The following is a 25,073-nucleotide window of genomic DNA, read 5'->3' as shown; positions in this document are numbered from 1 at the left end:
AAAAAAGGTTCCTTATCCTGATGTGCTAGCTTGTGCCCTGTGACTATAGTGTATTAAAAAGTATAGGTTTCTTAACACAACAACTATAGTACTTGGCTGCTGGCTTCAAAAATTAAGGTAAAATTTTTTTTTATGATCACGTTTGTATTATTTTAGCAGTATGTGAATTGTAATCACTGTAACACAAGTTCCCCCTCTTTTATAGTTTTTTTAGGTGTCAGGGCCTAAGATGACAGCACACACACCTCATTATCATTGCCATCATTGTTATGTACTATTTATAGAGCAATCTAGGAGTGGGAATATCTGCATCCTGCGGTTGTGTATTTTGTGGCTGATGAAAGTAAATCTGCACCAGTGAATCCGATTTCATATCTAGACACGGTTTACGTTATTTCTTCTATACTATTACCTTGGTGAATTATAGGTGTCATCACCAAATATCTTTACAGGGAGCCATGAAAATGCCGAGACTTTGAAGTGAGTGACTGATTCCTTGTTGGCAGAACTTAATATTTAAAGTGAAACTTTATGACAGTTTTCCAGGCAGTGTGTTAGGGACAACTTACACCAAGCAGTTGACTGAACAAATATATTGAACTTTGCATGAATCATTCACTAACTCACAGCTACCTGTGAAATGTGTGTGAGCATACTGTATGTATGTGCATGTGTATACTTTATGTAAATGTTTGTGTGTACATAGGTGTGTATATATGAGTGTGTTTGTGTATAGGTTTCATTTTTTATTTCTGTGTGTTTCTATGCTGTATGTGATTGTGTGTGTGCATGTGTTGGTATGTGTATTTGTCTATACGTATACCGCTGTTTATACTGTATGTGTGTCTTTGTGTTGGCGGTAATAGGTGCCTTCAGCTGTTCACATGCTTCAAGAGCAGAATGAATTATTTAGGACACAGAGTAAGATGTGGAAAGCATGAAATCAAAGCTAAGGCATTATAAAACTCACATGACGAGTTAACCAGAGAGGTAACGAATCCGATTAGGGGCAGCATGATTCATATATTCATGGCTGCTGGAGTGGATAAAACAATAATGAATAGATAAATAGATAGATAGATGGATAGATAGATAGATAGATAGATATGTAGTAATAGATAATATTTAGCTAGAAAAAATGTAGATAGATAAATATATAGGATTGAAAGGGAATACATAAATAGATAGACAGTAAAATAAAGTAGCTAGATAGTATCCAGATAAATAGATACCAGAGAAAATATTAGATAGATACAAATATTTTAAATTACCTAAGAAGGACAATAGAGATAGATAGATAGATAGATAGATAGATAGATAGATAGATAGAATTAGCAAGAAAGAAAGGCAGATATGTAAGTAGTTAGATAGTTTGTAGATAGTAGATAGTTGAAAAATAAAGAAAACAAAAACGAAAAAAGTCAGATACGTAAATAGATATATAAATAGTAGTAGATAATACCTAGATGGAAAGGAAGTAGATAGAAAAGTGCTAGATAAATCAAAATCGATACCTAGATTGATAGAAGGATTGAAAGGCAAACAGATAAGTTGATATATAGTAGAGGATAAAAGCTAGATAGATAAAAATGCATACAATAATAATAATGCATATAAATATTCTGAGAAAGATGGAAAGAAAGAAAGAAAGAAAGAAATTATTAGATCATTTATAAATAGACAGATCAGATTAATGAAATAGACAGATATAAGGTAAAATAAATTCCTAATAAAAGAAATTGTGATATCAATCCATATTTCATGGTATATATACAATAGTTCATCTATGTAATGTACGGTAAGAGAGAAGAGTCCTGGGACTGATATAATATGTAGAGGCGTGGTTGGTAAATAACCCTTTCACTGCTGCCTCAGGGATGCACACACTTCAGCTTTCTCCTTTTTTTTTAAACTCTTGGTAGGGGAGAAAGGGGTTAACACCATCACAAGCCCTTTCTCTAAATATAGGTATTGATTGTCAGTGGATGAGTCAGACCCCCAAGCAGAGCAAGGATTTATCAAATGCTTTACAAGGGATTAAAAAGGGAGAACAAAGACATGGTAGGACCATATGGCAGGGACCCCAGCTTATGGAACAGCTGGAAAACGAAATAAATGGATCCCTCACCTGTACAATCCCTTTGGGGACCCCGTTTATATGAGGTTGGGGGGTATTTTATTATTTATATGTGGAAAAGAAATAGTACATGATGGCGGCGAGGTAATAGAAAGCGACAGACATAGATACAGATGGGATGTGGGGGAGGCGGAAGTCTATTTTCAGAAAAATTAAAAAAAAAAAATCTGCCTTATAAACGTGCCTGGTGGTAGAATCTGTCGCTTCATTTTCTCTGCAAGGAATATGCCTGTGCCAAGAAATATGTCTGTGTTCTCTATATTTACATTTGTAACTAATTTAGGATCACTGAGATTGAGCCGGTGGGTGTTCAGCACATTGACAACCATGTAGCTCTTGTTACTTACTAATTTAGGAATCAGTGGTCCAGAACAACAGATGCCAGCATGCAATCCTGCTGCACATAAAAATTAGGGCTGCATCTCATAATACAGAGCCTAAAGTTTTACATTTTAAGGGCCTAAATTAAAACAAATTCCTAACATACTGGGACAGGTCACCAAACCCGAGGAGCCATACTAAGGTTGGCTATACATGGGTCAATTTTCCAAATTTATTGAGCAGACCATTCCAATTTATCAAAACAATCATTTTTCTATCTTTAAATTCAATCAAGCGAAAGCAATTAACATTAAATCTAGGGATCCAAAGTACCTTGGTCTGATTGGAAAATTTCCATTGGTAAGGCACACAGTTTGATTTCCCAATTTGATCAAGCAGTCCAGTAAATCATTTCAAAGTGGTCTATTTATTCACCCAACTTTTACCTAAAATCAAGTATGGTCAACCATAAATTAATTATTTATGAATTTGATTGACCAAAAGTGATTGATCTGTGTAGAGTCAAAGGGTCAGGTCAGAAAATTCACGTTGACCCTTCAAGAATCTGATGGGTTTTTGAAACATTTATAAAATCAATTGTGGTTGATTGTGGTGTGTAGCAGCGATATTTCCAATCAACAGTTCATATTCATGTTGAACAAGTCAATCAAACTAGAAATCAGTAAAATAAAATTGATTTGTGTGTAGCTATCCCAGCTGATGATTTTTTGAGACCTCACAAATGATTTCTGTTTGATTGAATTTTGCAGCATGCACACTTGTGTTTTTCCTAATAATTGAAAGATTGATTGACCACAAATATGGTGATTTATTTGCAGTTTGATACATAATACTAAAGAATCAACTGTACATCACTTAAGATTTGTGGTAGTGATAGATATTCAATCTACTGTTGACATTTATATTGCACAAGTTGATTGAATTAAAAATCAATAGATTGAATTAAAGTTGATTCTTGCATGGCTTAAAGTAAAAAAAATACAATGGCTTTATAATTATAAAAACAAACAAGCAAACACTTATTAATAAAGCTCTGTACTGATAATACATGATGGGTGAAGGGGAAGCAGTGCACGAAAGCCATTGCAAAATAAAGTTCCCTTACAATGGTGGGGGGACTGGGTAGCTACCCACAGCTGCTGTCTTACAAACTGATTCTATTTCAAATTTTTCCCCTATTACATTCAATACACAGTTTTTTGAAGTTTTGTTCAATGCCATTGAAGATTTTTTTTATATGTTCATGCTGTGGGTGTCCAAAATGCCTTTTTTCTTTGTTAAATTAAAATGTGTTATTTACAAATGTATAGTTATGTTTGCCCCTGGGTGCATCTAAAACTAAACTGGACCCCTCCCTAGCATATCACAGACGCACCACTGCCTAGCGCCCCCCCCAAACCATGATAACAGCTTTAAACAATAGTGATGCCATTTTCGAAAGAAAGCTAGGAGGGGTTTTCTGTGGGCAGGGGTGGGATTCTGCTAGCTAGTTTTTCTGCAACAGGATTGACCCATGGTGTAGGAGGATTAGGAAGGAACAACAATGGCAGGGGACACAGGCATCCCAAAAGACTGACCGCAACTGCAGCTCTGGGACAATGGAGGGATATAAGGGCCACCATTGAGGTGAGCATTGGGCTGCGAGTTGAATTATTTTCTTTTGGTCTATAGAACTGATAGTGACTCATAATATCCCTCCCATCAGAAATATTTTTGCTGGTCTTTGGCTTTAATTTGTAATTAGTTTTCATTAGTTACAAAATATAATTTGCTGGTAGACTGACCCCTTAAAATGAAGCAATCAGAATGGAAGTATGCAGGATGTTAACCCCGATTTCCATAAGAAAATACTTATTACTGATCTGAAAATCTGATCCTCCAGCCTCACATGCAATGCACAAGCTGGGAGTTTTAATAATCTTATCCCACCGATAAGCTAAAGGATCAGCATGATAGCCCGACAAGTGGAATTTTAGAGGTTTAGAAATAATAGAAAAGGAATTTCTGTTCTTAATTTTTGTCTATACAACTCTTCAATGATGTAACAATACCATAGCATTGTATATTTTAATAAGTGTATTCCTTTATGCTCTTCAGGTTTATTAGAAAGCAGCACAAGACTAAAGCCACATGAGGCCCAGAGTTACAGAAAGAAGGCGTTATGGGTATCTTGGATGTCCATCATTGTCACACTGGTCCTGGCTGTGGCAGCTTTCAGTGAGTATAGCAATGTCTCATACCTGAGCTGTATGGACCTGAAATGTTAGAAATGTATTTTTATATTTTAATGTAAAATATATATGGTATTACACCACTTGATAGTTAGACAGCTTTTGATGCTTTTTATAAACAAGTCTATACACTTATATACACTATAGCCCCTTTTCCAGTTTCCCACACATAGGTTAAATGTTGGGGCTGAGCTATAAGCAGCTTTCTTTATTCTCCAATTTACAGGCTTCCTTTACCCCATATCACCAATCTCCCAAAGCTGAGGCAGCAGGAACTCTAACATCATCATGTACAAGGCAGGACCAGCAGTCCTGCACTGTATGTGAAAAAAGAAAGGGCCTGCTGCAAGTGGAGGATAGTGCCAGCCTTCAGTGGCCCATGGCTTGTATCAGTCTCACATTTGCATTCAACACTTCTAGAATTGTCAGACGGCTGTGTTCCCCACCAAACACTGGCACCTTCCTCTGCTCCCTACATCACATCTGCAGGAGTTGACTCTCTGGAGACCTGATCATGGACAAATCAGAGGTACACTTTAGAAGGATACAGGTGGCCCTAAAATGCTTCAGTATTGGAAGCTTGGATTTCGGACTTTACATGCATGGTTATTCAAGGTATTCAGGAAATATTAAAGATTAAAGACAGCCATGCAACTAGGATCTTTTTGGTGATCATTTGTTTTAAACAAGATTAAGCCAAAAACACAACTATCACCTTTAGCCCAGAAAATCTACACTTACCTCCTTGGCTCTAATATGGTATTATACCAACAATGAAACTTTGTAACTAAAAAAATACTATGTTAACAAAGATAAAAACATATTAAGGGACTTTCAAGGCATGCAATCCAAGAAGAGTATACTAATAGAAGCCATAATGGGCCAAAAGCCATATGAATTTTTATCAAGTGATAAAACATACACCATTAACTAAAATCACATGGTATCTCAATCATGATTCTTATTTTCTGTTGAATGTTTCAACACATTTCGCAGACCAATGTCCACTTCCTCAGAAATTAATTGGGTTTTAATCACTCAAAACTGGCAATGTTTGTTATGGGCAACCAGCAGAGGGCAGTGGCAAAAAGAATGAACCTCTCCAGAAAGCTGTTCTTTATCAACAATTAAATTTCCACATATAGCTAAGAAAGGACGGAGCCTAAAGAAATATTCTGTATTTAACATGCATTCAATGTTATATATAGACATCCTAAAGTTGACAACCAGGGGCTTTATGACTGAACTCCAGATAATTTTGCATTGATTAATACATTGCTACATTTTTTAAATGCAATCAATGTAAATACCTACAGGAGGGATCAGCAGCACAAAAACTGTAGGAGGGATAAGCATCACAAGAAGACTAATCAGCTTGTGCCATATTGCTCATGTGCTAAAAAGATGCATGCTAATAGGAGGAGTGAGCTAAATGACATGGAGAAGAGCTCATGGGTCTTCTGCTTCTCCTTTCACTGTCCACTCTCAGTCTGGGGGAAAGACAAGAGCTATAAATGTTACGTAAATGAGCAGAAGAAAAATCAGGTCTCCTGGCTTGGCAGACGGGACTGGTGGGCAGAAATAGAAATCATTTTACCAGTAAAACACCTCCCATATATGTAGTTCATCTGTGCCTTTAGCCCTTTGCCCGGAGCGCAGCTTTAAATTCTCATCTTCAGCTGATTAATGGTCTTAGACAGTAGTAGCAACAATCTCTCATTATATCATGTAAATATAATTACCAGGGCTGCCAAAGAGAGCAGTAATAACAATAATTGTTTAATAAAAATGGCAGATATCTTCAGCTTCATTTAAAACGCAAGAGAAGAGATGTGTGCACAATCTAGAGCCCGTGACCTGGGGGGAATTGTGTCAGCTCCCAAGAGGAATTATTGGAATTTGCCCGAGTGCTCTCTGCAAAATTTAGCATACATTACAAGAAGCAATTTATAGCAAGAGAATGGCCTCGCCACTGTGCTCTGCAGAAATGTATTACCTTGCTGAATTGAATGAGGAGAAGGGCTGCTAACCTGGCTTGCTTGGCTTAGTTTCCATACTGTAACGCGAAAAGCAGATTGCTGCTTTGGCTTTTGGAGCCAGCAAGGCTGTTATCTTATGACTGTAGAATGCAGTGCCTTAAAAATTGGGGACCCATGGAGTGAAGAATGAATATCACTGCAAGTTGTTGGCTTTACCGCTAATTCTTTCTTTTTCTGTCACTTAGAGGCTTGTGTAAAGTTAATGGTAAATGTATAGGAATCAGTATTTACTATTATTCCATATAGAGGTAAATTGCATTGACGAGAATATCAGCTTGAGTTGTAATATTAGAACTACTTTGGACCTGCTGTTCTTTATATTGCAAATTGTAAACATGCATAAAATTGTGCTGCAATGCACATGGGATTATGTTAGAGATTTATTTGGAATGGCTGTTAATGCACATCAGTACCCAAAAACACCTATATCAGTGCAATATGTGTTGTAGTACACAGTAGAGGTGCATTGAAATGCAGCTGACTATGAATGGCGATGGTCTGCAACACACACATAATGAATTATGTTGAATGTTTTAATTTACGTGTTGTGCCTAATGAGGTCATAAAGATGAACTGATTAATCAATGCGTACTTGAAACTTGCCAGACTAGGCAAATGACTAGTTATCAGTATTACCTGTGGTCTTTTCCCCACTGTCTCTGTAAGGTGGTGGCCATCCTGCTGATGGCAGGGTTTTGCTTCCTTATTTTTATAGCCTCCAGCATGGAGAACATTGAGCAGTGCAGTACTGACCTCACTAAATTCCACTCAATATGTCTTGGGGGCAACAGCAATGCCACACAGCTCACACCCCAGATAATAATCTATGAGGCTAAGGCACACCAGAAAGTAATGTAGTATTTTAGGATGAATTCAAGACAAGAACAACAGGATACTGCTTAGCCCCTTTAGATGTCCCCTATATCATAGCAAATCTTAACTTTTCAAGTTAGGTCCAATTTATTGGTGCTTGTGGTATCAAGACTTTACACTGCAACACTACATCTTGCCAACAGGTGGAGCTACAGCAAAGACCAATAATTGCAGCTTCTGGTGCTGTTATATGAAGATGAAGAAGGGATTTATTTTAGTAAATCTACAAAAAAAAAACAAAAAACAGAAATTTGCTGGAAGGTTAAACTACCTTTCACATAGGGTCAAAATGTTTCAATATCATTATTTGATTCTGCAACAGGGAATGTTTTTGGTGAATGTTAGATTCACTGCTTTATAAATAGACTTCTTTGTATTTACCTACTACCTCTAGCACTGTTAGCACTAAATTTCCAAATACTTTGGATTCCTGGTCCCCCCCATTGTGTGGTGTTGTTCATCCTGCCAGCTGTAATTACAACTCAATCACGTAATAATATTGCAGAAGGAAGAACGACAGCATACAGTACGGACCAAACACCTGACACCTGGAAGATTTTGAAACTGTCCTGTAAGGACAAAATATTAAACTCTTCCCTTGCAGGGGCCATGTTTTTAGAAAAAAATTTCCAGGTTGCCAAAAAAAAGTTTTTATAGTTTTTTTTAAATTTTTTTGCTGTTTAAAATCAAAAATCTTTTGCTCAAACACCTGCACGGTTTCTCCATTGTACAAAGCCATACTATTTTTTTATTATCTATTTATCTACTTAAAAGAGTACAGAGCTGTTTCAAGCTGCAGCTTTTTGCTGATTGAGCTTTGTACAGCAGTCTGGGACTTTTTCTGCCTCTTAAGAAGCGGCTAAGATTGATTTTGCTGCGCATCCCCTCTTTTATGCAGCTTGTTTAATGTAATAAGAGAACACAGTTTAGCTAGCAATGCCAGTCAATGCAGCTTCACATGTGGAGAATAAAAAAGAGGGAAATAAAAAATCTGCTGTGAGATCATTGGAAGATCTCACAACAGCACAGATATAGATCAGAGCCAAAAGCAGCGGAAATAAAGTTCAAGCTAGACATGTTAAAGTGCACCTTTTGCCTACGTAGCAGTTTGTTCATAATTGCAACCTCTGAATTCAGCAGGATCTAATGATTTCTACAGAAACGTAAAGCTGCATTAACTGGTTCCCCACCAGGGAATGTTTTAGTGATTACCAGATTCATTGGTTTATAAACAGACCCCCTAAGATGCAATATATTACAGTTGCATTTTTCAGGTAATTCATTCTTTATTCATATCTATCATTTACCAGTTATCCGTTACAAAATAGGCTGAGATTAAACAAGCAGTATTGATTTCCGGGAACACCTCCCCCTCTTAGAAATCAATATTTTTTTTATTGCTGATTGGTTACCATCTTGTACTTGTCTAGTTGTGTCAGCGTGTTGTGACCGGTTCAGCAATCACAAAGATTGGAGACATTTAAGCCTCTTTATCATCATTTAAGTTGTCTCCTTTTTGCTCTGCTGGCACTGAATGGACGCCGCGGTCCAGGTGATTACACTGTAAAGGTCGTATATCATGGCATTACTTATCTACACATGTTCAGTGGCTGGTAATGGTTGCAGGGTGGAGGGCAGACAGCGAGACTAATGGTCCATGGATTATTCCCTGAGTTCCCTGCTGGAAGATCAAATAGAACAGACAATTTAGTTCCGCCAAGCAATATAAACGCAGTTATGTACATTAAATTGTCACTGATGGAAACATTCAGCAGTACATTGTATTCATCCATCTGTAAGATTGAAGAGCTGAATTATGAAAATATTTGTACTTGTAAAACAGAAAAACTTTTGTCTTATTTATTTAAGCAAGATAGTAAAAATGTAAACATTTTCTAATGTAAAACAGTGTTTTCATTTTTGGTAAAGATTAAGTGAATCTTGGGTGTAAATATTTATAAAGAGACCCCTAAGATCCACCTACAAAGACAATATTTGGCTATACCTGACAAACTTTCGTCCATGTTGGCTCGTAAATTGGGACACTTTAGTTGAACATGGGACTGTCTAGGAGCCTGGGTCCAGTTTCTTGGTGGGCTTCATATTACTTTCATCTCTAGGCTTCATTCACCCATTTTTCAGGTTCCGCTCCTTGCACTGCAGCCTTGCAATAGTAATAAATTGGCATGCAAATTAATTTATTGGGATCTTGTTCAATAAAGTTATTCCCTTGTCTGTCTCAGACGTGACTCTGCCATGAAACCTATTTACATAATTGTGGATAAATTGCAGAGTTCCCTCCATTTGCAGGTACTGTTTAGGGGAATAGATTCTTTGTTACGGTGAATCTGTCACAAGCCACACTGGGGATATATATCTTATTCCTGCCCCAGGGCTCGATAAGAGAAGAAATGAAATTGTAATCAAACACCACCCACAGAAAGATTATTTATTACCCGATCCATTTCAATAGTAGAGAGTTCTTATTAGGCTATGTGATCTATTTATAAGTGTTTTCAATTTACATATTTTTCACATTGAATTCAATCAGAAAAAGTTGTGAATCATCATTAAAAGTATCACTGTAATCACAGGTGAGATGGCGGTCCCTCCTCTGTAGCACTAATGACCAGTACAAGTACAAAAGGCAAAATTTAAAGATTTACATAGTTTCAAAATATCATTGGCAATTTGGAGAATAAAGTATTATGGTTACTTGGATAGGGAATCTTCCTGCAGGCTCATTCCCCCTTGTCATGGACATACCAGCAGAATGACTGGAATCCTGGTGTATAGGATGGCATGCTGTGCTTTTACAAATTTTTAATATATTATAATATATTTTTAATATATTATTATTATATATTATTTAATATTATATTATTATATAAAAAAAATATTTACCCCTCTATGCTCGGAAAAAAAAACACAGTTTCAGCACCATGGAGAGCTCCAGCTAGCAAACATTATACCAGAACAAAAGCTGCCTTGACAGCATCTTCCCTGAAACTATTATGTGTCAATATTCATAGTAATCAGATCATAAATACAAGCAAGAAATGCCAGACCCATACGATGAGTTGGTATTAATGATTTACTGGTGAATCTAACGACATGAAGCTGGTCATCAAGGTAATGTGTTTTTTTTTAAAAACTGTCACGTTTAAACAACTGTCAGGTCAAAAAGCAACAAACAACAGGGTTAATTTATTCAGCTAGTCCATGCAAATGTGGGAACAATCTAATTACTGGGCATTTCTGAACAGAAAGTTAATATCTGACAACTCCCATGCAAACCCCCTGACCTAAGAACGCCTCTTCCTAAAGGGGCATGAAGTCGTGCACAAATCTTACGGAGCTTTACCAAGTGACCTTTCTGCAAGTTAAAGTATTAGGAGTGGCTTGTTTACTTGGAACTGGCACAACTTGTGCGGATGACTTTGGTAGGAAGATTGGATTGCGAGCCATGTGAGCAAAAGCATCAATGCAGGGCAACATAAATTCATGCTGCAAATGTATGCAAATCTAAAATATAAAATTTAATTTTTTTTTTTAACTGCTTACTTTGTAGGATTGTTCAATTTTAGCGGGAAGGCTCATGCAGAAAACTTCCATTCCAGGCTCCCAGAGGCGTAGACTGGCATATCAGTAAATGTTCATTTATAAAGACAAGGCTTAAGTTTTCCTCCTATAACTATTATTAGGATTAATACCAATCATTTATTTTAGGTTTTTTAAAGGTTTCCAATTGTGGAGAACCTCGGGGTCAGTTTTAATGAAGGATCCAATTCTGGGCCATGAAACAGTCACTTTTTTCAATGGCTCCAACAGCGGAGATAAAAGAGAAGTGCGGTGTAATGATGACAATTATCATATTAAGCTTGTTAGGTTTTTCAGAATGAAAGCTGCTATTGCACCTCCATTCACACTACAATGTGTTACCCTAGCACATATAGTCAGGCGCTTTTTTCTTGTGATGCAAACCCAATTTTCACCTTAGCTAAATTAGCAAAGCAGACTGTACAGAGTTAGAAATTGCAGAACATTAAAGAGAAACTGTCACTGTGCTCTTTCAATGAATATTGATAGCCCAGCCCTCACCAAATCCAAATATAATTACTATTCCCTAAATCTTTATCAACTCATTGGTCAATAGACACACATTTTATGTGCTCTGTCAGTCCAAATTAAAAAAAACACCTAAAACTTAATCTGTAAAAACATATGCTTACTGCTTACCCTTAGGGGGGAATGCATTGAATAGTACAAGGTATACCCATTTTCTTGACATTGATTCCAGACATACTGATACATACAGACAGACATACTCCACCTCCCCAAAGTGCTTTCATTCACAAACTTCCAGTTAATAACATAGGCATACCCCAACATACACACACATATGATCCTGAGTGACCTATTTCCAGGCTTAGGTGTTATCACGTAATAGACAAGGGATGACTAATATACAATACTACAACTTCCAGAAAAATGAAACATGAATACATATTTTTGGGGTGATTTGTAGGGCCACAAATAAAATAAAAGATATCTTCTCTACTTTTGACTTGTACAGCCACATGGCTAAAATGGAGATCCACAAGAGCTGATTCTTCACACCCCTCAACTGTGTCCTTAGGTTATACTCTACATGTAGTGTCCGTGGGGAATTAATGGAAAAGGCAGTGGGCAATTTAGTACCATGCACTGCTGTATTTTCTAAAATGTTCATTTGGCGGTGCATTAAGAATCAACACAGCATTGGGATGGCTGGCTGGGAGCTACAAGGAATCGCTATTCCTACTGAAATTCTATACAAGGCCTTATCCTTCTTTAAAGGTTTGTGAATCAAGCCCTTTATCTCTATGAGACTATGATATGAGATCAGTGTTCCCTAGTATAGGGTATGAATATCTGCAGAATGAGAAATGTCCAACAGACAGAATGACACAAACACAAGAACAGAAATGTAACATATTGCAGGTGACCAGTCCTTAGATGTGGTTCATTGGTAATCGTCTTTTGGGTTTTTTTATTTATCACAAGTCTTTATCACAGTATGCAAAAATTTATATATTTTTTTTTTTAAATGTCCCCCTGTCTATGCGGAACAGTATTTCTTTGTAATTTGGACATGATTCCCCATCCATCTTGTATCACAACATAGATGTTTTCATTTCACCATTCCTTGTTGTAGGTTTATTGCGCCTCTTGATGCTTGTAATATATCATTGGCTCCCTGTAGATTTCTGCTTATTTTAGTTAGCACCCCAAACGTGATCTGAGTGATGATTTTCTGTTTATTTACTGAACTTATGCTGAGAAAGCTTCATCGTTGATACAGAAATCCCATTGATCGCCATTCTGTCTGTTGGACATTTCTCATTCTGCAGATATTCATACCCTAAACTAGCCAGGGGGTGAAAAATGTAGAAATAATTAAAGGGGTTATAGTATTTTTTAAATAAAAGACTTGTGGCATCTGTCAAATTGGGGTTGCTATATTATGGTGAGCCTTCAAAAAATGTATGACGGAAGACCTGTTTCTGTGGCTTATTTCACCTGATTGGATTTTCCCTTTTATTCTGCCACTGTAGTATACAACACAATATAAATCACATGGTCATTCGGCATTGGCTTAGCATAGAATACAGCACAGTATTATTAATCCTGTTCAACGCTTATAATAAATTTGATGACTAAGACATGCCTATATTCATATAGCTCCATCACTGCCCAATAATTATAAAAGTCTACAGAGGAGTTGTATGACTTTTAGATGTATAAAAAGCTCAAAATATTTCATGAACATTCTATAGAATTAGGCAAATGGTTAAACCCCGTCTATTTTTGTTCTTGTTTTTTGTTTTTTTACTTAACAGGAAATGAGAGAAGGTGGGGGTGCAGAGATGACTTAGTGGAAAACCAAATACTTGCTTTTGGGGAAAAAATGACTGACTTGAGTTAGGAATTTGGACATGGGTTTTAGATTTTTTGTGTCTCATAGCAATGACATTATGTCAACATAAAAATTAAATTTCCATTTCAGATTGATTGTATAATTTGCGGCCCTCTAGCTACCACACAAGAGTGCAAAAGGGAGACTTCACAAAAAGTGAGCAAACTACAGCATAGCAGGATTACATTAATGTCATAGTGCAATCTTGCAGGTTTTCAGGCACTGAGGACTTTAAGGGGAATATTTAGGCGGTCTTCCTTTCCAGCAAGCCATACAGTAGTGACATCACAAAATCTCAGTGCAGATCTTGTAAGATTAGCAGTCAAGGGCATCTTGACTTTTTTATAAGGTAAGCAATTGATAGGCTTCCATTTCAAACTGTAGAACATATAAGGAGCTTTGATTTGTGCTTAAGAACAATTTGCCAAGAAACATGGAATTCCTCTGTGGAGCTGGAGCCAGGATCTCATGAAGGTCCTATCATGTCACCTGGAGATACAGGGAAGTCATAGAGGAATTCCAGAACAATTTTCAGAACACCAGCATTAGCCTTTCTTTACCTTTTTACTGTAAAGGATTATCAGGTCTTGGAGAACCCCTGCAAAACTAGTTCATTGATGGAAACAATACATTGGAGACCAGTGGGAAGAATGCTCCCCAGATGGTGAGAATCACAATGACACCCTTACAAAGAGCTAACATTGTGTTCATGCAGCTGATTGTGCCATAGGATGTTGGTCCCAGAACTATGCAGGCACAGTCAGATATGAGGTCAATCAGCCACAACTTAAGGAACTTCTGCCAACCTCTATAGCAAGTCTAGGGTATGACAGCATTCTGGTTGACAAAGGCTGGCCTAGAAAAATAAAGGTGATCTAAACCCAAAGTAGGTGATATTCAATTTGTTCTGTGCATTGTGTATTAAAAACAGTTGTCATTTTAGGATTATTTTTTGTATGTTTTATTTACAAAGTTTCACTCTTTTTCCAGTTTAGTGCTACCAATGTCTTTAGGCTTTTTTAGTCGCTCTCTGTTTATATGCATTCACTCCAGTGTAAATATCATGTCATTGGTTTGGCCTCCTGTAAGTAACATGTGAAAGAAGACAGTTTTACAAACATTTTTGTAAGAAACATTGCAAGTTTTGAAAATATTTCAAGCTATTTTTGATTTGACAGTAACATGTAGCGATTGGGCTTAGACCTTTCTCTTATTTTACTGAAATCTTGGTGGACTGACCCTTTACTTGTACTCTCTCTTGGCAGCTGATTATGATTATAAGCAATTTGCAGAACCTAATGTCAGCATATTTAGTGTTCATATCCTTCCAGATGAGATATGAGGGGACAGGGATAATTTTATTGCTTAATAAGACATGGCTCCCGGAGTTTAATTGCATTTAATTTTTTTAACTAAGTAAAATGAATTAGAAATCAGCATCTGAGCTGAATCATTTAGTTGAACAGTCCCAAGAAGACGTAAGCATTTGGTGCAGAGCTAACCCCAGAATTTTTTCCTTGTTAAATGTTTGTAGCTATTTCATGTATTTATTAACTTCAATAGATCACAGGAGGATATGGATAGGAGGCACTGGATATGTTCGTTTTACCAGTGATGGAGTCTATACTGTTGGGCACAATCACTGTGGTTAGGGCCTTGGAAGGCACCTTGTCTAAAATCCAAGAGTTTGGAAGAGACACAGGTGCCACACCAAAGGTGTGCATCTAAAACTATTTAAATGAAAGTATACAAGGTAGAAAAATATGGTTTTGGCGTCATTTAGTTTTTATAGTACCCCCTCCGTCATGCATGGCTTTTTGGGAAAAAAATGACTGACTTGAGTTTGGAATTTGGACATTGGTTTTTGATTTTTTGGTCTCATAGCAATGACATTATGTCAACTTAAAACTGAAATTTCTATTTCAGGTTGATTGTAGAATTTATGGTCTTCTAGCTACCGCACAAGAGTGCAAAAGGGAGACTGCACAAAAAGTGAGCAAACTACAGCATAGTAGGATGACGTTAATGTCATAGTGCAATTTTGCAGGTTTTCAGGCACTGAGGACTATTTAGGGAGCCTATAGAGGGACAGATCACATGAAGAACAATCCTACGAGCATAGACCTGTCACTAAAAGCTGCAAAGCTGCTGTAGTTATTACCAGTGCCACTGCTCCCAACAGCTATACATGTGCCAGGGTCATCAGGCTAGGTAAACGAAATTGCAAATATTTGGGCAGGTAAAGAGGTGTACATGTGTGTATTTCAACTTTAGCTGTTTGGATAGGACTCTGTGTTAAATTAATTGGAGATTTTGAAAAATATAGCACTTCATAAATTCTGCACTGCACTGGGAAGCTTTTCATTTGGAGACGTGCCAACAATACTCTCAGCGGTGATGCAAAAATCATATTGCTTATTTTTGCATGCTGCCAGACAGACCTTTCCCACTGTGAGCTTTATGTAGATGAAATGATATGTGTGCAATCACAATAAGAGGGCATGAAATTCAAGGACAAGGGTTTGGACACATATCTAAACCTAGAAGCACTTTGAATCATTGAAAGCACGGAACTCAGATCTAGCTTTATCCAATGATGGGGTTTCAGAAAATGATAGGAAACAAACCTAACCCAGGGCTGTATTCTAATAGCTCAGAGTGCCAAGTAAACAGCCCATCAGAGTCAACATGGGACCCTCTAGTACCCAAGGCCAAAATGCACCCCTCCTGGAACCGTGATTGCAGCAAAGGTTGCAGGTCCTTTTTGCAAACCAAACCAACTAAACCGTTTGGCAGCTCATCAATGTTAGAATAAGATCCTTTGGTGCCCAAGACAAAAAGGCCAAACTGCCCCATGATGTATGAACTACCAGAGCAGCATAGGTTGCAGATTTTCTTGAACCCAAGGTGGCCACCACTTCTGCCTTCTCCTTAGCTTAGCCCTGAGGTCCATCATCTCAGTTATCTCAGGATGGTTTATACAAGTTATTCCTAAACACAGGTTACATGGAACCCCAGGGATCCTAGGGATTCTTTAACTATTAATTGATCTCCTATTTGATGATACCTGCCTATTTTTGGAGCTAGCAGTACATGGTAGAGCCAGATGCATGGCACTAATGATCTTTTTTGGTAATCAATAAGGATGATTTTTCTAGCCAGCACCATAATGGTAAACTGTCTTCTCACTGCCTACCAATGTTGGAGGCTTCTACACCAATTTCCATTAAACAATTGGTTTTAATAGGGGTTCCCCCAAAGTTTCCCAGGGCTCAAATGGTTGAGAAAGGCTGGTATATACAGGTGATCCCTGCTACATTTTAAGCACAAAAAATATGCTTTGTCGTGCGTCACAGATGACAATCTTCATATAGTGAAAAATAATGAGAAGTATTCTGAATCATGGATAAACTGCATCTCACATTTAAATATAAAACCTCCTCTTCCTGTGAGAGAGAAGAAAACGATGATGGAATCACAGGCTTGTCACAATGTAACAAGTTAACAGTCACCTAGATAGCTGTTGTGACAGGTTTGCTCTATGCTCGCAGTGTTTTGCCTCCATAATATGTACCACATATGTACTTAGATGGCAATTTCCTAGTGCGCAAGCTGTGTGGGAGTATATTGCATTTTTACAAAGTAATTATATTCTAATATGCACTGTCAAATCCTCATTCTATGATACTAAGGCCAGCAAGAAAAAGAGATGATTGTGTTGCTTGTCAACACAACTTGGATATCCGTGAACACCATCTGAAAACAGCTGACAGGAATATAGAGAATGTATAAAAATACAATTAAATACAACTGTTAGGGTGAAAAAAAAGCTAATTGCTTCTAGAAAACTTCTAATATTAATGGAATGAGGCGGAGACAAACAAATCGCAAGAGCAGGCTCTTTACCATACTGTTTAAAGGGTTGGTCTACCCAAGGGTGGTATTTCTGTTTAAGGATCGGATTTACCACTTGGATGCCAATAGGAAGGGGGAGATGGCAATGTTGTGTAGGTCCAAACAATAATTAAACGTTTTTCAATATTCATGAACATCATAATGATGATAAATAATGTGACTTCTTACTACCGACACAGAGTGTTTTTAGTAGGGCCTGATTGGCCCTAGTGCTACCTCTCTTTCCTGCTTTGGCATGGTGGCATTTTAGTTGGACTGGATTTACCATTAGGAAGTTGGTAAGGCATTTTGTGTAAATCCAAATATTAGTAGACTAGTGAAGTGTGATTTGCCCGACTGCTGCCCCCTTTTTTTTACTACTAAACTACATTTAGTTTTTCTAAAGGTCTATGCCATTTTTTTGGAAATAAACCCTTACCCTTGCACCTTTCCTAAAGCCTTTTACCCCATTTTTGCAGTCATTGGTTCTTTTCTTCCCATGGTGATGGGCAGTAATAAATGGTGCAAAGATCAGTGACCTAAATTACATCAAAACGATTCCCTTGCAGGTCTTGGGCAGCTTGACGACGCACCCCAGGGGGTAAGGTGTGTCTTTGACTCCCTGGGTTCAAAGGAAGTAATAAAAATTATTCAGGGCTAGGTTGAAAAGCACTAGATAAGTGGGTCTGGTTAGGTATTGCAGACGGGTACTTTTTTATTGTTAATTTAATGTGCGGCACAATTTTTTTTTTTTTTTTTTTGAATAAAGGCATTAAGCTGCAATCAAGCTTTAAAAATGTTAGGCAAGGCTTTGTTATATAATTACATTTTTAAAAACATATCTGCATTGAAATAAGTTTTATTATGCAGTCTTCTATACAGTGATTTATAGAGACCCCCAGGAAAAAATAAATATCTGAAACATGGCCTGATGATTGTGTGTTAGCTCCAGAGCTGTCCATCAGATGTGGCTGTGCCTGTCACACATGTTACCTCCAGAGAGGCAACCCTATTTGCAATCTTTGACATCCCCCAGTACTTGTCATAGCTCTGCCACTGACATTTATACAGAGATATTGCATTGTGAGGGCGGTGTTATGCTGACAGGTGAAGAATAGCATATACTCTCTGGAGCTCAAACATTTATCATCTCACCGCTAAAGGTCATTCTCAGTATTCAGATGTTGGCTGCAACATTTTCATTTACAAATATATATATATATATATATATACTGCTGTATTTTAAAACAGCAATATTAATATATAGTATTACATTGTTTAAAATCCCATTGTAGTGAAAGTGATTGTATTCTTGTAACTCTGTGGTGATATTATTAACATTTCTTTTTTAAATTTTACATAACTACATTTTGTTTATTATTATATTGACAAAAGTGCCAGCAACAAGGGTTGAGAACAGCAGTATAACAATGCCAGGAGTGCTTACAATGGTCACCTATTCTTCATACAATTTGAACATTTTTGCCAAGTAAAAAAAAAAAAAACTTTTTGCAACTTCTTAAAAACAATGTAAAGTTGGTTGTTAATGTGTTTGTCTCTTAAAGTTTATTGAAAGCTACATGTCCATCTAGGACAGTGTTTCTCAACCAGGGTTCCTCCAGATCTTGCTAGGGGTTCCTAGAGCAATGAGCAGTTTGTAGCTCTCAGACGTTTTTAAGTGACACCAATAATCTTTTTGGCTATATGTAAGGGTGACACAGTATAGGAGGTATTCTTCCCACTGATCACCAAGCTAATGTAAGTGATCTGTGGATATTGTCATTAAGGCAGGGGTTCCCTGAAGATCTGAAGTTATCTGAAGGGTTCTCCATGTAAAGAGGTTGAGAAATACTAATCTAGGATGACCCTGTCCTGGAGGGTGACAGCTGAGGGTGAGGGTGACCTCTGTTGTCCACCTGGCCAACAGACTGAGGACACCTTGTAGCTGAAAAAGGGTACTACACAAGAAATCTCTTGATTGCAGATGCAAGTGGCAGCAGAAGCTGGTTTTGTTGGTTTATCTTTTATTAGCTATTCCTTTGTATCTTGTTATTTTCTGCTGTAATTTTGCTTTAAAACTGCACAATTTTAAACCACTCCTGGGACCAAAATGTTTGCTATACAACTGTCAAACAAGACTCACCCTGTCTTCCTCTGCAGCTACACAGCAGCAGTTTGTTATTGCTGAAAATATATCACTGTATGGGGAGCTGTCATTATCACAAAATTGTTTTAATCAAATGCCAGAAATGACAGATCCGTTCTTTAACATTTTACGCTTTCTCTGATTTGCTGGTTTAAAAATAAATTATCTGCAAACATTATTCACCATGTTGATGTTTTTTAGAGGAAAGAAATGCTTAAACATTTCAGTTTATCTGCAGTGCCAATATTTAAAGCTGAGCTCCAGGCACAAATAGATGCAGATCTGTAATCCCTATTATATAGTGTAATGTATGTTTTAATGTGAGCAGTATAAGTACCTGAATTTGACCTACTAAGGGTATTTGTCTGCCCCTGTACTGAAGAGCTAGAGTGTGATAAGGAGAAGGGAGAAGTGTGACAAGGAGCCAGCTGATGTGCTGACAGATAGAACCAAAGTGACCAAGAGATTAGCTTGTCACTATGCTGATTCTCCTTTCACTATCCACCTATAGACTAGGGTGCAGGATGCCCCAAATTTTGTATGTGGTCACCACTGCAAAATAGCTAGTGCTTCCATGGTGCTGCCAAAAGTTTTATCGTAAAAAGGTAAGGTAAGGTCAAGATTGTAGATTTTAGAGAATCTGTTACCAATTTCCATTTTTTTCATATGGAGAGCATGTATCCGAATGTAGCCGACCCCATGTCAAACTGTGCAGAATGCATAATCAATATACTGATAAAATAAACCAATATACCAAATAATAAAAAAAATTGCAACCCAGATTACTAGAATCTTATCAATTTTAGCATTTAAATTTCACTTTCATATTTGGTACTTTAAAACCTGGAGCTTTCAATTAGCAGTAACTGGTGTTCCATTCAGGAAGTTCCTGAATCAGCCACTTCCTTATAAGGTTCCAGTAATCTATCCCAGTTTCCCAAATGTGCTCCTGCGTTGTCACCCTGCCCAATGCACTTCTTATGGTGAATGCTAATGTCCATCTCAGTTAAAGCATAACTAAATCCTAACATTAAACAATTGTGACAAAGCCAGTCCTTTATTAAAAGTAAAGCTACAAAATAATCCGCCCTGCTGATCGCAATTTTCTGAATATACTTACCTGTCTCCGTTCCACAATGGGCACTGCCATCTTCTTCTGCTCATCTTTTGAGTTCCCTATATTCAGCCTTTCAGTCCTGGCAGCTCTGGGCAATGCCAGGGTGGCAGTTATTTTTTAAAAGAAGACAGTGAACAGGCAGGTAAGAATGTTGCCCTGGTAAGAAATGGCCCAAGCCAATTCGACTGGAGGGCTCCAAGTCAGTTCTGCCCAGGGTGCCACTGGTGACTTTGTCTGCCACTGTGCAGTAGTGACATCACCTATCCCTCCTGCAATTATTATATTTGTATATATTTATATAATTGAACATTTTCAAAGCAGAACTTTGATTCCACTTTAAGCAGGCATGGTCCAAAGTTGTCACCATCAGGAAAACTGACCCTGAGAAATGCTAAGCAGCATTGCTGGAGAGCATGTACACAGGTAGTGGCTACAAAAACCTATAATAATATGCAACAAAAAGGTGAATAAAATGTTTTATTTTAAAAGAGAAATTATTTATGACTCGGTGCTTTATCAAACTAAACATCACCCAGTTGTGGTTTACATCTACTTTAATAGGTACATACATCATTCATGTTATTGGATTATCGTATTACCCTGTGCATAGGAAAATCTCTCCCCCCAATCATTTCAATTATCTTCCATCCAAGACTCAGGAACATTTACATATTTATCTATGACTGTCTTGAAAACCCTAATATAAAGACCAACATGTCATTCACTTCTAGTGGCCATTTATCATCGCAGTTGCTGCCTGGCTTCGGTGCTATGGATTGAATCGCTGAATAGCAGCTTTGTATGAAATAATGATATCTGCTGCTCTTTCTTTTTTTGCCCTAACCGCAGGAAAAGGTTACTTATATTCCAGCGTCTTCTCTCTCAGTCCACAGGTAGACACTGCTTATGCCATCGCAGCAAGGTGTCCTATCTCCTCTGCCCATAATTGTCACCTGCCGCAAGGCTCAGGAACATCAAAGAAATCCTGCAATTAGGAACTTTACAGCCCACTCTGTCTTGAAGGAAGAGAAAGATTTAAATGATCATATTTCGCTTCAGGGACGCTTGGCATGGGCGCATTTTCTGAAATTTATAGCACACCATTTTTTCCCTGTACTCCTAGGGACAATGGGGCTCATTTACTTAAGAAATTTAGGTTGTTCACATGATCAACTTGCAGGGGATAAGTCACTGTGAATACTGAGCAAATTCACATTTCCAAGGATACTCAATCAGATGCAAGGACAGCCCAGAAAGCGGAATTCTTCCATTCACACTGAAGTCAGAAAAGTTTTTATCTCATTTACTAAGCTAAGTGTCTCTTGCAAGGGATAATTCTTTTTGATTTTTTATCAGCTATATTTTTTTAGGCTATCAGACCCAATGGGTCTGATTTGGTAAAGTTCTCCAAGACTGGAGAAGATACACTTTCATCAGTGAAGCTGGGTGATCCAGCAAATCTGCAAAGTAATCCGCTATTTGCTACCAATTATTTTGAATCCAGAACCAGATCCATTCCAAGTTTGCTGGATCACCCAGCTTCACTGATGAAAGTCTATCCTCCCCAGCCTTGGAGAGCTTTAATAAATCAGGCTAAATTAATCTAATTTTAAACATGTGGTGAAAAACCAGCAATATATATATACAATGTATCCCAGCCTAAACAATTCCTAAGAATCCAGAAAAGATTCCATCTCATTGGGCTCTATTTATAAAGCAGGGAATCTGGGGTTTTCAGGTGGGAATTAACAGTCTATGTGTTTCAATGCCAGTATTTATTCCCACCAGGGAACGTTTGAAGGAATTTCAGATCCCCTGATTTTTAAATTCCCCGTGTCAGCAGCTAAATATCATTGGCATTAAGCAGGAGAAGCCAATCTGCCTCATTTTCCTATTTTAACACCTGCTTTAACATCTGAAACTGATTGATGATTCAGCAGCAAAATGCATAAGGTGCAGACGCAATCATGGTTTTGCACACCCATTTTTGGAGAACAAAAACAAATTGCTTGGGACTTGAGTGGAGTGTTAAGTGTTTTTAATTTTAATTGAACCAAAATTAAACTGCATGCAAAAACAGGCTAAAAAAAGACAAGCAAACCCATTTCACCCTTTAGTGTTTCCTTTATTGCTCATGTACAGCAAGATCTAGAATAAAAAGGAGGGAGCAGTGTGAACTAGAATATGCTGCATTTACAGTATGGACCTGATTTATTAAAGCTCTCCAAAACTAATGATAGACTACAATAGGTGAACCTGGCTGATCCAGCAAACCTGGAATGGATTTCTTAAAAACCTTGCTATAATTTGAGTAATGTTTTCACTCCAGGACCAGATCCATTTCAGGTTTGCTGGATCAGTCAGGTTCCCCCCTGGTAGTCCAACTTCTCCAGTCTTTAATAGCTTTGATAAATCATGCCCTATGTATTCAAACTATGTATTTAGTTATGTTTATGGTATTATTTTCCTAAAATTATGTTAATAATGTTAAAAAAAAACTGTGCTTTGCCCTTGCATAGTTTGAAAAAAACACAAGTGGTATTTCCATCATCCCTATCAACTCATGTCACAGCAACTGAGCGTAGTGAATGGCCCAGCACTGTCATTGGGGGCAATATATGGAGGGAGGTCCATAGACTTCTTATTAGAGGTACCAGGAGTTTACAAAGGAATTCCTTTCTAAACTGCCAAGGGCTGAATAAAGCAGTAGTGGAGACAGGGACTGGGAATATGCACTGTTAGGGGAATTTCGGACTGGACTTTTTGATAAGAAAGCCCTGCATTGACTGCCTAGTTTTTAATTTTCCAATGTTTAATTGTAAATCCATGTAGACCATATGAAAAAGCACTGGAAAGTGGTGCTTGTTTAGCTGTATGTCTGATGTGATTACATCTAAACTTTTTTTTGTGATCTCAGCTAAGCCAGATCATTCTACATCAGCCTATTCTATTCTATTCTAGCTTATTTAGTTCTGTAAAATTGTTTTTGTTGCAATATTACCAATTATGGTTTCTGCAAAAATGTTACCAAAATGGAAACCCTTAACATTGCTGTATGATGTCTAGAAATGATTAAATTAACCACCAACCAATAGGAACATGCTCAATGTGTACCTTAGTAACTGTCCAAAAGTAAATGTGTACACCGATAACCATTCATAATAGGCACCTCTTGCTGACCCAAATGGTATACACAGCAAATTCCCTTCACTTATGGCTTTGTCCCACAATCTTATAACAAATTACAGGACAGAATTATTTACACAAAATTAACACTTTGTATTTCAATACATAGGTCCATGTCTACCTAATACATTTCAAGTATTAAAGCTAATCAAGTAATTTGTTCCGTCTCTAGTTACCTATCAATCACATTCACCTATCCCAAATCACAACAAATTAATATAATTTAATGTGATATAATTTACTATACAAATTTACCTTTATACATTCCCTTTAAGAGTTAGTTCTCTGTATGGAGAAACACTGTTTATTATTGCACCTTCATCTATTTGCACAATATATTATTACTGAATGTTAAAAATTAATTTTTACACACCTTAAAACCAATTGTATGCTCTTCTCTTTCCAGCTGTCTCTGTGATGAGATACAGTGCTTCATCCTTTGGATTTGCAGTAAGTGGACTTTAATTTATGTGACATAATAACCTGCAATGCTATTATTATAATTACCCTCAGGTCCATCCATGCCTTCTGATAATTGGATTTAGGGTTCTGTTATAAATAGGAAGGGGTGTGATAATTGTTGTAATACTTTAGCAGCGCTGCATTAAAAATAGATTTGTCTTGTGTGTTCTTTGCTAGGCACATAAATTACTGTAGGACATGTTTATACTTGATCATCCAAGCACTTTGATACCGCTTGTAGGAGGTATTTTTTTAATGTATTTTCATGAAACTCTTAAGGATTGGGATGAATTTTGTTAGTGCCTTAGACTTATGGTTGTGTGTGTTCGAAAGATATAATGACCAAAAAGGTATAAACATTCCAAACACATGGAAGGCATATGCAAGGCTGTTCAAAACCAGGGGCAAAAAGGGCATTTGCTCAAGCTGTACCAAGAGACCAGGGTAACCCCTAGACCACAGCAAAAATAATTTGGAAAATTTGAATTGTAAAATTGGTGATGTTAGAGCCTGCTTGTTTTATTAAATGGTCCATGATGAACTAGCTGGTGGGAGCTTTAGAGAATTGTATGAAACAAACAAGATGCAATAATTACTGATGGTACAAAAATGATCCTGATGCGGAATGAACCACTTTCTGTGGACGCCACTGCCATCTTTCCCGCTGTGCTTGGATGCCTGCTGTTG

At 37.4% G+C, this 25,073-nt stretch overlaps 1 protein-coding gene across 1 annotated transcript in view; it reads left to right on the top strand.

The window, feature by feature from the left end:
- The window catches only part of TMEM163 (transmembrane protein 163), a 71,283-nt gene that overhangs the window by 4,850 nt on the left and 41,360 nt on the right, over positions 1 to 25,073 (top strand). Inside the window, exons 2-3 of the mRNA XM_072418079.1 lie at positions 4,577 to 4,696; positions 24,331 to 24,374. Of these exons, the coding sequence (XP_072274180.1) occupies positions 4,577 to 4,696; positions 24,331 to 24,374 (164 nt within the window). The remainder of the gene's footprint in view (positions 1 to 4,576; positions 4,697 to 24,330; positions 24,375 to 25,073) is intronic.

Source organism: Pyxicephalus adspersus, chromosome 7, assembly GCF_032062135.1.
Source record: "Pyxicephalus adspersus chromosome 7, UCB_Pads_2.0, whole genome shotgun sequence".
Classification (NCBI taxonomy): Eukaryota; Metazoa; Chordata; class Amphibia; order Anura; family Pyxicephalidae; genus Pyxicephalus; species Pyxicephalus adspersus.
This window is presented reverse-complemented; position numbering and strand designations above follow the sequence as displayed.